Here is a 12,399-nt window from a genome sequence, read left to right as displayed (position 1 = left end):
ATACTACCCAAGTAAGTAGGGCGAAAACTGTTTCAGGGAGTTAGCAAGACCAACACAAAATGCAGACTTCTGCACTAATGACATTCTCATTTACTGCAAAAAAAGTGGGTTGTAGTAGAGCAGGGGTCCTCCAACTACGGCCCGCAGGCCGGATACGGCCCCCCATGTTCCTCAATCCGGCCCCCGGTATTTACAGAACCCCCCCGCCGGGGGTTGGGGGGGGAAACCAAGCAGCCGCAGATGACTGCCTGCCACTGCATCTGCGCTGGCCCCCTGTTTAAAAAGTTTGAGGACCCCTGTAGTAGAGCCACAGGAGTCCTTCACATTACCCTGGCCTTGTAGTCAGCTGGCTCAGTATTAGATCAAACTTGAAATTTATACAAAGTATGTAAATATCTGTAATGAAAAACAAGAAAGAATTTGAAAAACAGAGGATGTTACAGACATCTGGTGGAACACAGCCTTGGGAGGAGGGATAGACAGCATAAATATATCAAGCTGGGACACAACAAGATAAGCTCAAGGAGAACCAAATGGTTAGTAAGACTAAACAGAAAATTGCTGGAACTATGTGTGAACTATCCTAAATATCACACTAAAAGATTGACCCTCGAGCAAAGAGAGACTCCTGCTAACAAAGCCCCCTCCCCACAGCCCATGTTCTGTGGAAAGAAAGGATGCTGCACCTTTCAATGGAGATGAGGCTTGCAAGGAACTACAAGAATTAAGGGTGACTAAGCATAGCTGTGAGCAGTTGTTCAAAGCCCACGAAGTGTTTTACTGCGTGTGAAGTGGTGTGCTAGCTGCATGGTTTGAGCAGACATCTCTGCACAGCCATGTGATAAATGCTATTGCGGTCCTGTGTGTGAGACTGGCTCTTTGTACACTGGGCAATGAAGTCCGTAAGAAAACAGCCTTTTCACCCAGTCATGCAGACCAGACCAAAAGATCTAGATCCTGACTCTACCACACACTTTTGCTTCAGCTTTTTCTCCACTTGCCCCCCTGAAATGACCGCTCCCAAACTTTTCCCCCAACCTTTCTCTTCCTAGATTTTTTGCAGGGTCTTGCAGTCAGGGTGTATGGGGTACCCTACTGCAAATGGATAACCTGCTGACCTGCTGCACTTGGACCCAACCCTGCTACTACAAACATGCCTGGCAGTCCACAGGTGAAGGAGCTCCATGATGGCAATGCTCATACAAAGCAAGCATTTGCTTGACTGACCAGGTGGTCCCTTCCATTTGCCTTCAGTTGTGAAAGGGCCTGGAAAAAGAATGACTGCAAAAAAGCTTGCATGAATGACAGAGGAGCCCCAAACACGTAACACATGGGAGCAGGACCACATCTCTGGTGATCTTAATGTTACCTCCTTGGAGAGTGTGTTGGACAATGAAGACAGACATACAAAGAGGACAACAAAAGGTGGATGCACATCAGGATCACCAAAGAACCTGCGCAAACTACCAACACCATCTTGGCTGGGCAGCTCTACTTGCAGCTGATGCTTGTCCATTAACGCTGTCATGGGTTAGCCTGAAGTGGTATATTCAGGATGTTGCTTAAGTTAATTACTGGGTAAAGCATGAAGTTTCTAAGTCCCAGATTTTGAAAAAGCACAAGGAGGCTTTTCATACACACTTTTAAACACAAGACAGCTTTTGAGCTTTTCTACATTGTGCTTTTTGGGGGCTCAGCCTCACTTTACAATATTCAGCATAAGAATTCATCTTGATGTGGATTTTTAACCCCTACAATAACATAAATAATAAAAACTGGATTGCTACTTCTACTACACCTTTGCTGTCTCTGTAGAGGTTGTTTTAGGAAGCTGATCAGCCTAAGTTACAGCTACTTGTCCTGTATTATTTGGTTTAGAAGTTGTTGTCACAGGAGGCAAGGTCTGGCTTTTTACCTGTGCAGAGGTAAACTATTATCATTAGATATGAAATAGTTATGGGCTGGGTTTGTTTGGTTTGGGTTTTGAATTATTATTTTTTAAAGAAAGACAGGAAGAAAGACAGACAAATACCACAAGAAGCCGAGAGAGAGAGATATTATACAACTTACACCACTGGGATCCTGATCGTTTTGCCTCATTTTGAACTGCTGTTCATTTGCAGAGTCTGTTGGCTATCATAAAACAAAAAAATGAGATCTTTTACCCCTACCGCATTTAAATGCTACAGAACATGATCTATACTAGGTCAAAAAAGCATAAGACAGATTTAAAGACAGTTAACAGAACACTTCTTAGGCTGCTGTGAAGCAATAAAGCATCCTGAAAGTTTTCCCCAAACACTCCATTTCCACACCTGTCAGCTCCTAGCTCTTTTCCACACAGGTATGTTACTAATCACACAGCAGTTCCATGTTGAACAGTAGTAGCAAAGAGTTTAGCTTCTTTTCTTAAAGACAGTCAAAGGCCAAAGTACAACCACTCGCCAAAAGTGAAAGGTAAGTATTTACCTTGTATGACTGCATGGTTTTTCCAGATTCTGTTTTGGTTGTTGGTGTGGACTGAAATACAAGTAACATATATACGCAGACAGAGATTAATACGCTTGGTTATTTCTAAGGCGTCAGCTTATATAAAGAATAACATCAGGCAGATTCATACTTGGGAGCACACACAGTATCTGACTGATACACAGTCTTTCGATCTTGCAGTTTACAACATTCTGGCACAGATCCCCTGCTCCAGCGATTTAAGGGCACTCAGACACGTGTGAAGACACACACACACTCTTCATATGAAAAGAGACCGCAAGAAGGTACTAAACAAATGTAACAAAGTTTCATTTACACCTGAAAGTTTTCTGCAGCCGTGCCACAAAACTGATTCCGGTGATTTACCAAGTACAGTAAGCAATACAATACTACTAGTAGAAACACGTAAGAACAAAACCTAGAAAAGAGTAGTTGTATTTGATAAGAAGAAAGAAAACTGAAAATCCTGGCCTCCTCACCATATCTTTCTTACTATTTTTTCCTGCTCTTGCTACTTCGCTGTGCTACAATTAACACAAACAGAGACAAAGGTACTGGAATGTCACCTAGCAATGCCCCAGAAAAGGCTGCTGCCTCCTGTGCAAGCTGCAGAAGCTCTGGGCACTGAACAGCCAGGGGAGGACATGGACCCAGGGAAGCATGACCTGATCTGCAGGGAGCAGCCCCGTGCACACCCTGGGGGACGTGGATCCTGAGGCTGAGGCCCCTTCCCTGGCTGAGGCTGGAAGACCTACGCTTCCTCCAGAACTGGCACCGGACACCAGCATCATGTCTTCTTGCACCATGCCCACCAGAAGCAGAGAAGTTCTGAACTCTGCCTAGGAAATAAGGGGGCACAGACACAAGCCTTCCTCATCCCCTCCATCCTACTAATACATTGAGCCTATTTAAAGTTACTAAGAGACAAATAATGGAAGTTTTTCCCCAGTAGCCTATTAAAAGTCAGCAAACAACCCAAAAAAACCCAGAGAATCCATTAGGAGTAATTTAAATTTTTTCATTGCTTTGTACTGTTTTCATTTCAGCTGCCAAACATTGATTACTGTTTAGATATATCCAGCTTCTGTTCTGTAGCTGACCACACAGTGAAATTTGCTATACACGTTTACCATTTGCTATGCAAGTATTCACACCCACACACTGAACCACAGACACTTGCCTGGGAAATCCTGAACATGCATAAAAATGTACATGCCTGGGTATAAGCTGGGCAAAGGTCTTTAAGCTGTAGACCACAGTAAAGGACACAACACCATAGGCAAGTAAGTAATAACAGGTAAAATACTGATAGAGAGGGAGGACAAAAATTCCCAAACTCCAAAGTGGGGAAAAAATTTAAAATAAAATTTAAGAAAAAAAAAATCTCAAAAAAAAATCACTTAGCCTCTCAGATTCCTCCCTTTGGATTTTGTCTTCATGTCTAACCTGATTAAAGCACAGTACTCCTCAGATTCCATCATGGTTATATGCTCCCATTTGTACACCTCCCAACATGACTACTATATGGTTAACTCAAAGGCACACACATCCATTTGTGTACCCGTACACTAAACAATCCTGTATCTAAAAGGTAACCCTGAATTTTCTCAGTTTTTATGCTAAAAAAGTTGGACGATAAACAGTAACATCTAAAGCAAAGAGTAAATCAGACATGAGATGTCCTTTGGCAGCAAGGCTGATACAAGAACTATTTACTTCAAAAACAAGAAAGGAAAAAAAAAGTAAATATCTCTACTGAAAAGCAAGAAAGAATTTGAAAAACAGAACATGAAATCTTTACAAGCAGATAACTAAGTATGGTCTTGGGAGAAGGAACAGTCCATGAATATATCAAGCTGGGACACAGCAAGATAGCTCAAGGAGAACCAAATGGTTAGTAAGACTAAATAGAAAATTGCTGGAACTATGTGTGAACTATCCTAAATATCACACTAAAAGATTGACCCTCGAGCAAAGAGAGACTCCTGCTAACAAAGCCCCCTCCCCACAGCCCATGTTCTGTGGAAAGAAAGGATGCTGCACCTTTCAATGGAGATGAGGCTTGCAAGAACCAAGGAGAGTTAAGGGTGACCAGGTGTCACTGTGAGCAGTTGTTCAAAGCGCACAAAGTGTTTTACCGTGTGGGGAGAGGTGTGCTAGCTGCGTGGGTTCAGCGCCCAGCACCCATCTCTGCACAGACATGCGATAACCCAGCATCCTGACTCGCTGTGTGATTGTTCTGGCATACCGGGTGAAGAACCCAGGTTTGGGGTAAAAGGCCACAAAGAACAGCAGTGCAAGCATGAAGTTCTAAAAACACAGAGTTTGATTTTTCCTGACGTGGGACTGCAGCCTGCTCAGGACTTTAAGCACTCTGCTGTTAAAGAGCACAGATTCAGGTTTTCCTTACATGCTTTTCAGAAGAAAAGTAAACATCTTTTGCGCAGGACAGTAAAACTTTCATTTCTGTCAACACCCAACAATAGCTGTACAGAACATAAATTCAAATTCTCAGCCTGCCAAACCATTTATTAGCACCTGCATACCTTTTTTGTTAACCTATATATATATTGTAAATTTTATTTTACTTAACACAACGCATTTTTTGTGTAGGGTATACATTATTCATCCTATCTTTAAAAATGTGTAGAATTGCTCATACTGTAAATTTATCTATGACAATGCTGAAGAATATATGGATTCCCATGGGCAATCCTTTGATTCAAGACTTATACACATGAAGATGCTATTTAGACAGACTTCTAGCAATAACAAAGTTAAAATCCAGTAAAAAAGAAATTATTACCAAGCCAGTCAAACCAACAATTTTAGCACAAGACTACACATTCAAAGGCACCTATTCCATCATCCTTTAAACTGAGTCAGTGGTGAGCAGTCACTGCCTGAAGCCATAGCATCAGTTCACAGTGTACACTGAATTCCTATGGAGAAAAAGGTGTTCTACCTCCCAGTCCACTGCCTGCTTTGATCTGCACTGTGCCAGTACCTGAGGGACCATACTTTAAACTTACTCAGGAAACTGAAAAATAGCTGAAAAAGAAAAATAGTACTTTTAACTAGTTCCTTAATTTACACTGCAGTTGCACAGAAGCGTGTGAAGGGAAGAAAGTGGCAAGAAAGCGGCACGGGACATGTTTGTGTCGGTGGCAAAATCCTTCATCCACTCCTCCAGCCAAAGCCACTGGGTGCCTGCTCTCCACCCTGGTCCTCCAACCTTCCCACCTAACCCTGGGGCTTCACCTGCAAAACAAGAAGTTCCACATTCCTTCCTCTGCTGCAGTGACTCACAGTTCTCTCAGAAGAGGCATAATACTGAGGGTTAATTTGAAACAAAGGATTTGCACACAGGAGCTAAAGAGAGACCCAGAGCACATTTAAACATAGCTGCTCTTAAGAGCAGCTATGCACTAGAGAGACTGTAAGAAAAAACATATCAAGACGTGGTTATAGCAGGCAATTAGGAAAGATTTAATTTGCAAGAAATTTAGGACTAGAAATAAAAGTGAGTCAGCGGCCTGATTTCTTTCAAAAGAAGTCAGCTGTCAAAAATGCGGGTAACTTGCTTAATCCAGCAGGAGGAAGACATTAATAATGCAACAGACGTTAAAATAAAACATTGTCTTACACATGCAAATGCAGGGCATTCTTTCAAAAGGATTTGTGTTTATCAGTCTCACAGTGCTTAAGTATGCCTCTGCTAGTCTATTACAGTCTCATCTTGCAAACAGCAATTTTAAAGATCTGATTAGAAATTTAGCACATTCTTCTGAGAGTTATTTAAAATTTCAAGTAGGGAAAGACCATCACTGTTTTTAGATAGCTGTCTGGGTTAAACCGTATGGAGAACAGCATCAGTTACAAACATGATACAAATGAGCTTGCTCACAAACATAACAGGAAGATGAAACTGGAGACTTGCAGCTACCTTTATTTATGAGTAATGATGGTTGTGCACAAATGGAAAAGGTTTAATCATCATCAGCTCATTGCTACTAGTCTGTCTTAGGTGTGTGCATGGAGGAAAAGGGTTTTAGAAGTTGAGGGGAATGTAATGGCTAACACCAAGTACGGAGAAGATGGAGCTAGACTGTCTTCAGGGATGCAGGTTAAAATTACAAGAGGCAAATGATGCAACTTGCAGCAAAGGAAGTCCCCATTTGATGAAAGTAAAAAAAACCCCAAAACATAAAAATGGAGGTGAACAAACATCAGAACTGGCTACCCAGGGCCGCTGTGTAACCTGCACACACGCAGGTGTTCAATGCTCATCTGGCAAGGCCTGAAGCAGTCTAACTGACCTGCAGAGCTGGGTCTGCCTGGACCAGAGGGTTGGACTAGATGACCTCCAGAGACTCCCTCCAACCTCACTGCTCTAAGGTTCCTTTATTTCTATTTACACACAGTGTAGACAGTCCTAATTTCTACTACTACACAAAAGCCTGCTGGTCTAGTTAGGTACTAAGTAATTTTGTTGGTTTCATTGTTACTATTACGGAAAATGAAAGAGGGAAAGAATCATTAATCATTTGTTTAAATAATAGATCGAAATTCTGTTTGGCAATGGAAGCTTAAGGGAAGATTATGACTCAGTACAAGTTAAGTACATGACTGATGACACAGCTTTGGTGCTGAAGAAGTTGTAGTCATAAAACAAGACAGAACAAGCATAAAGGACAAAGGCAAGGAAGCTGTCAGACAGACAATGAGACAATCAACGAGAAGATGCACTTGTACAAACACTAAAAGCTGAAACCTGTCCTGAATTCTTTGGATATGTGAAAAATTATCATTAGGTAAATAACCCTGTAATTACACTGGGGGGAGCCATATACATGTCACAAAGTGTAACTCATCTAAAATTAAAATATTTAATTAAAAGTTTGTTTATTGCTGTCATAAAACCTCTCAGGGCTTTGCATTGTATTTCTTAAGTATTTTTTTAAGAGTAAACTAAGCTGCAGACAAGAAATAAACAAAGCAAAGTTACTCAGTATCAATGTGCTAAAAAAGAAATTCCATTGCTTCATATATTTGTGCTTAACTGCAAGCATGAGTTTCTCAGGAATTCATACCTTTTTTTCAGATGGCTTCACAATTTGTGGTTTTGATGTGTCTGCAGATGGGGACTGCTTCTGAGAGAAAAAAAAGCAAATTAATTATTTTCACCTTTGTTACAAATACTTCTATTAAGCAAGCATAAGCAACCTGAATTCAATAGATATCCAGCTAAAAATTAAGAATAAATTATTATTGAAAATTAGGGTCATCATTTTAGGTCTTCTGTTTTGCCTGTATTTATACAATACATATATGTAGGATTTTGACAGCATCATGCCTATAGATCTTCTCAAAACATTTTTTTTCCTCAGACATACAAAATATTTAATGTTATATTGGCAAACTCAAACATGTTTTTTACTCAAGAAGAGTAACTAATCTGTATATAACACAAACACAAGTGTTTCTATGTAACATGGGACCCTTTCGGAGAAGCAGCAAATGACACGGTCTGTTCTCCTAGCTTCAGTGACATTAATCCAAGAGCAGCATGTTTTAATTCTGCTGTGACTGTATCAATCTTCAATGGCCAGAAATTAATATTCTAATTTTCTCATCAATACTTTATACAGATGCAATACTACTACTCCATTCCTGTTTCATGCCCCTATGCTCAAAGCTGTATATGACATCTTGATCACAGCAAGATATTCATAGTTTACATTTAAATGAACAGATCAAGTTCTCAGTTTTTCTAGAGTTTTCTCTTCATGTTTACCATGCCACTTGCTGTACGAAAACACGCATTGTCTGAATGAACTCAGAGGCCACATTGCTATTCCATACTTACGAGTGACTTTTCACTTCCACGCAGAACTTTTTCTCCTTTCTGTAACTTTTCATAGTACAAGCATTTCTCAACAATAAGACCAAAGTTGTACAGAATTTAAAAGGTACACTATGACAGCAACGACGTGCTCTCCCTGCCAGCGTACCTGGCACACCTTAGTAAGACGTTTGACTACTCTAAATACATACTAGAGCGAATTTGCAACTGTCACACTACAGAATCTTCTTCCATATATGTATATATGTATAGACTGACTACGTAATGGACGGAAACTTTTGTATGGGTGGAGATGTTCATAGGAATGTATAGAGCCTCCTACACCAGTACAGCGAACAAAGGTTTTTAAACAATCTTTTCTTATATTTTCACTACCACCATCAGGTAATCTGTAGGCAACAGCATATTTTTCTTAACTTGCTCTTTCATAGTTTTTCCTTTCCTTTCCTTTTCTTTCTTCTCCAAGAAATTAATCTGAATTCTTTCTACATGACTAACAGGTTCTGTTCTACACCTTCATATTAGTCACCCTAGTCCCCCTCCACTTAATAAAAACACATTTATCTGAGCTCTTCTCCCTTCCTCCCCTCAGAAAACTACCAAGCCATTTTCTTACGGTACACTGAAAAATTCTTTCCCAAGTTCTAGCACAGCAGCACTACTACAACCTGTAGAGATAAGTGAAGACCTCCTGAAGAACTGAGCTGCTTCGCTCTACTCTGTCCAGCTGGATGGCAGTAACTAGCAGAAACTATGCAATGAGGGGTTTAAATCCTCATGGAGGAAGAACAGTTAGGGAGTAGAAAGCGGTTTAATGCAGGGCTGCTGATCAGTGGCTAATGGAGAATGCGAAGCCATCCTGCCTGTAAAGGCTGACCTGGGGAACAACAGCCCGTCATACCAAGGAGCTGGAGGCAGGGAGCAGGAAGGGTGGTGGAAAGCACAGGGCACCCTGCTGCAGACCACCTCTACAGGGCTGTACTACCATGATCTTCTGGCTTCCTCAGGGGCACAGTGTGCCTTGCTTCATTTATGGCACTTTTTGCCCAAAATCTGCAATATTCAAGGTCTTCAATTTTCCACTCTCTCCCCCAAAGGAGCCACTACAAGTAAGAAAGGGGTCCTCGCTCTTCCAAGCCCTTTAGTGTACAACCACCCTGAGCCTTGCAGACTGACAATGCAAGAAGCTGCCAAGGTCCAGCCCCTCATGGTAGCCACCACACAGCCTGTTAACACCAGCCAGACTCTGGGGGACCGCTTTTTACTGTGGGTTGTTCCAGTTTTCCTCTTCCAAGGGCTATGCGCCATGCCCAGCCATGCCCAGCTGTTAACTGGCTGCATTTGCTGCAGCATGACAGTTGGACTGCAGAAGGGGTGAAGCCACACACCGATGTGTGTCAGACACGGAGGTAAATATTAAAACACTGCCTAGCGACCGGCATAACAACCGCCTGATGCACTGCTGCTGCAGCATGCACACACCCTGCCTGGACCCAGGGGTGTCAAAACCCCACTGCAGCCTGGGCCAAACACTCCCTCACAAAAAGGTTAAGCTGCCAAATAGAAAAGCAAGAACAAGGAGAGTTCAATTCGCCCTGGTGGTTCAGGCTCAGCAGAGAAAGCCAAGCAGGTGCTCTTGCGGTGAGAGCAAAGTTTTTGTTGTGTTGTCAGGCATGCCCTGGAGGGCAGAGCTGACAGCCGAGGGATAACTGCACTGACGCCTGTTCCTCCAGCAGTGTTCCTCCTGTGGGTGGCTGCACCCCTGTGGGTCCTGCCCAGACAGGGGTACAGGTGTTGGAGGATCCATCCAGGCCCACAGGGAGTTCACCAGCAGGGAGCAGGTGGAGATGCTCCCTGCAGAGGAACCCACCAAAAGCACAAGACCCTCACGACCACCAGAGAAGGGGCTCAAAAGACAGAGAAGAGGTTACAGGTTAACAGTGATCTAGCAAAGACTCGTACCTGTTAATTAACCCACCCTGCTAGCAGACATGCTGGTTGACAGGCAGCATGAGGGCTGCAGGGTCACAGCCTGTGCTCTCATGAGCCCGCACTCAGGCAGGACAGGCACAGACAGACAGATAAGCACAAGAACTGACCAACAGACTCGGATGCTCTCGGCTGTCAGTTAGAGGATGGCTCTCCAGGAAGCACAGATGAAGAGACTTGGGATCTAGTTTGGTAACAGAAGGAATACCCTTAGACACTCCTTTGCCAAATTAGCGGGACAGTCTTCACACTACTGCTGAAAAAGACAACGTGAAAGCCAAAAACTGAGTCAGTAAAACAAATCAAAAATGCCTACCAAAAACTGGTTATCTAGTCTCACTGTGTGTCCCTCAGAAATCTGGAAATAAAAGGGAAAGTGCATTGGGAAAAGAAAAAAAAAAAGTAAACATGACACCAAAAGAAAATTATTTTAACTGTTCAGAGAACTGGATGCAAATGTCCTTTGAAAAAAGAAAACAGCAGGTGAAGAAATCCGTGAGAGCTTCTAGCTACGGAGAGCTGAAAATCACTGAAGCCACCCTATATGCAATGTAGCAAGAGCTATGTCCAACCAAAACTACAAATTCTGGAAAGCACTGAGAAGATTTCATAGGACTCAGGAAAGTCATTTGCCACCCTTAGAAAGAAGCACAGTCAGCTACCTTCACAAACAGAAGAGGTGCTGGAAACATTTACCAAGTAACCAATGCAGAAAGATTTAGATGCTAAGAAAAGAATAAATAAGGATCAACAGACTGGTCAAGAATAAAGCACGTAAAGACAATACAACACTCAATACACTCAAACATGGAAATAAGCTTGGTGGATAAAAACAGATGAACCTCCAGAGGAAGGCATGCTGTCACTGCAACTTCTCACAGAACCTGAGGTGACATTTTCTCAAATGAAATGGGGAAGTTAGTGTAACACTGAATTACAAGCCTGTTTTAAGCCAGCCTCCGGCCTGCATGGTTCACAGAGCTCCTGATGGGGTCTCTGACAGAACGGTAGTAGGCTGAAGGAGACCAGACACAACAACGGGAAAAACCCAAAAGCTAGGTAGGCTGCAGTAGTCCAACAGTACGTAAAGTTACAATGTCCCAGGCTGAGATACTTTTGCCAAAATAAAACAAGGAAAGAAGAATCCGAGATAAAAATCTGTTCCTATAACAACATAAATATAAATGTAAAATATGGGAATAACTTTCCATCCTTCTGGCTTGAGCTTCTCTAGGTCAAGTCCTAGGACAGTTTTGGCCATCATGCTGCAGTACAGATGAATAAAGATCTAAGGACAGGATCAGGGGAAAAAAAAATGAAGTAGTACATATGAGGGTCCTAGTAACAGGAAAAGCAAGTTGGCACCTCGTGTTTTGCCCTCCCATCAGGGAGCCAAGAAAATGAGAAAAGAAGAAACTGGCTTATTCTATAAAAAAGAATCTCTCAAATCAGAGCTCAAAGACCTTTCCTGTGGCAGAAGCTACCTAGATGAACCAGGCGCTTACAGCCCTGCCAGCCTTTGGGCCAGTTTATATAAATATTCCCTGAGTGATCCAGCTGTACTCAGCCTAGGAGAGAGGACTGAAGAGCCATCACTCTTTTGGGCTTACACACGATACCTATGAATGAGCTGGGACCGCTTCAGAGGCTTGGAGCTAACATCCGCTTTATTATTTCCATATTACTAACCTACAGGGTTACTTCAATACAGTTGTGTGAGGCAAGCAAGGGAAAACCTAATCCATCTGACTACAAATGGTTGCTTTGTTACATGAATCGTTCAGTTACTAAGCTTTAATTAACATGTTTGTAAAATGTGGGCAGCAAATGCTCTTGAGAGAACTCTGTGAAAAATAATGGGTTATTTCCCTTAAGTGTAAATACCATTTCAGCTGTACAGGTTAAATCTCCTCACTTGCTTGATGGGATGTGGTAACACCTATGCAACCCTCACCTCCCTGGACACACAAAGGTTGTCAGCAGGTAGGCCAAGGATGCACCAAAAGGCCATTCCAGCATCTCACAATGCAATTGCTAACACCGTGAGCAAAGCA

At 42.3% G+C, this 12,399-nt stretch overlaps 1 protein-coding gene across 7 annotated transcripts in view; it reads right to left on the bottom strand.

Annotated features, from left to right (window-relative positions):
- Positions 1 to 12,399, bottom strand: part of CAST (calpastatin) — a 62,073-nt gene that overhangs the window by 23,584 nt on the left and 26,090 nt on the right. For 6 of the 7 annotated variants that reach the window (XM_040579863.1, XM_040579867.1, XM_040579868.1 and 3 more), the window contains 3 exons: positions 7,584 to 7,643; positions 2,470 to 2,520; positions 2,071 to 2,133 (listed from right to left, as the gene is read on the bottom strand). In XM_040579863.1, the coding sequence (XP_040435797.1) occupies positions 2,071 to 2,133; positions 2,470 to 2,520; positions 7,584 to 7,643 (174 nt within the window). The remainder of the gene's footprint in view (positions 1 to 2,070; positions 2,134 to 2,469; positions 2,521 to 7,583; positions 7,644 to 12,399) is intronic. The other variant, XM_040579864.1, reaches the window with a different exon arrangement.

The sequence above is a fragment of the Falco naumanni genome, chromosome Z (assembly GCF_017639655.2).
Source record: "Falco naumanni isolate bFalNau1 chromosome Z, bFalNau1.pat, whole genome shotgun sequence".
NCBI classification, from domain to species: Eukaryota; Metazoa; Chordata; class Aves; order Falconiformes; family Falconidae; genus Falco; species Falco naumanni.
This window is presented reverse-complemented; position numbering and strand designations above follow the sequence as displayed.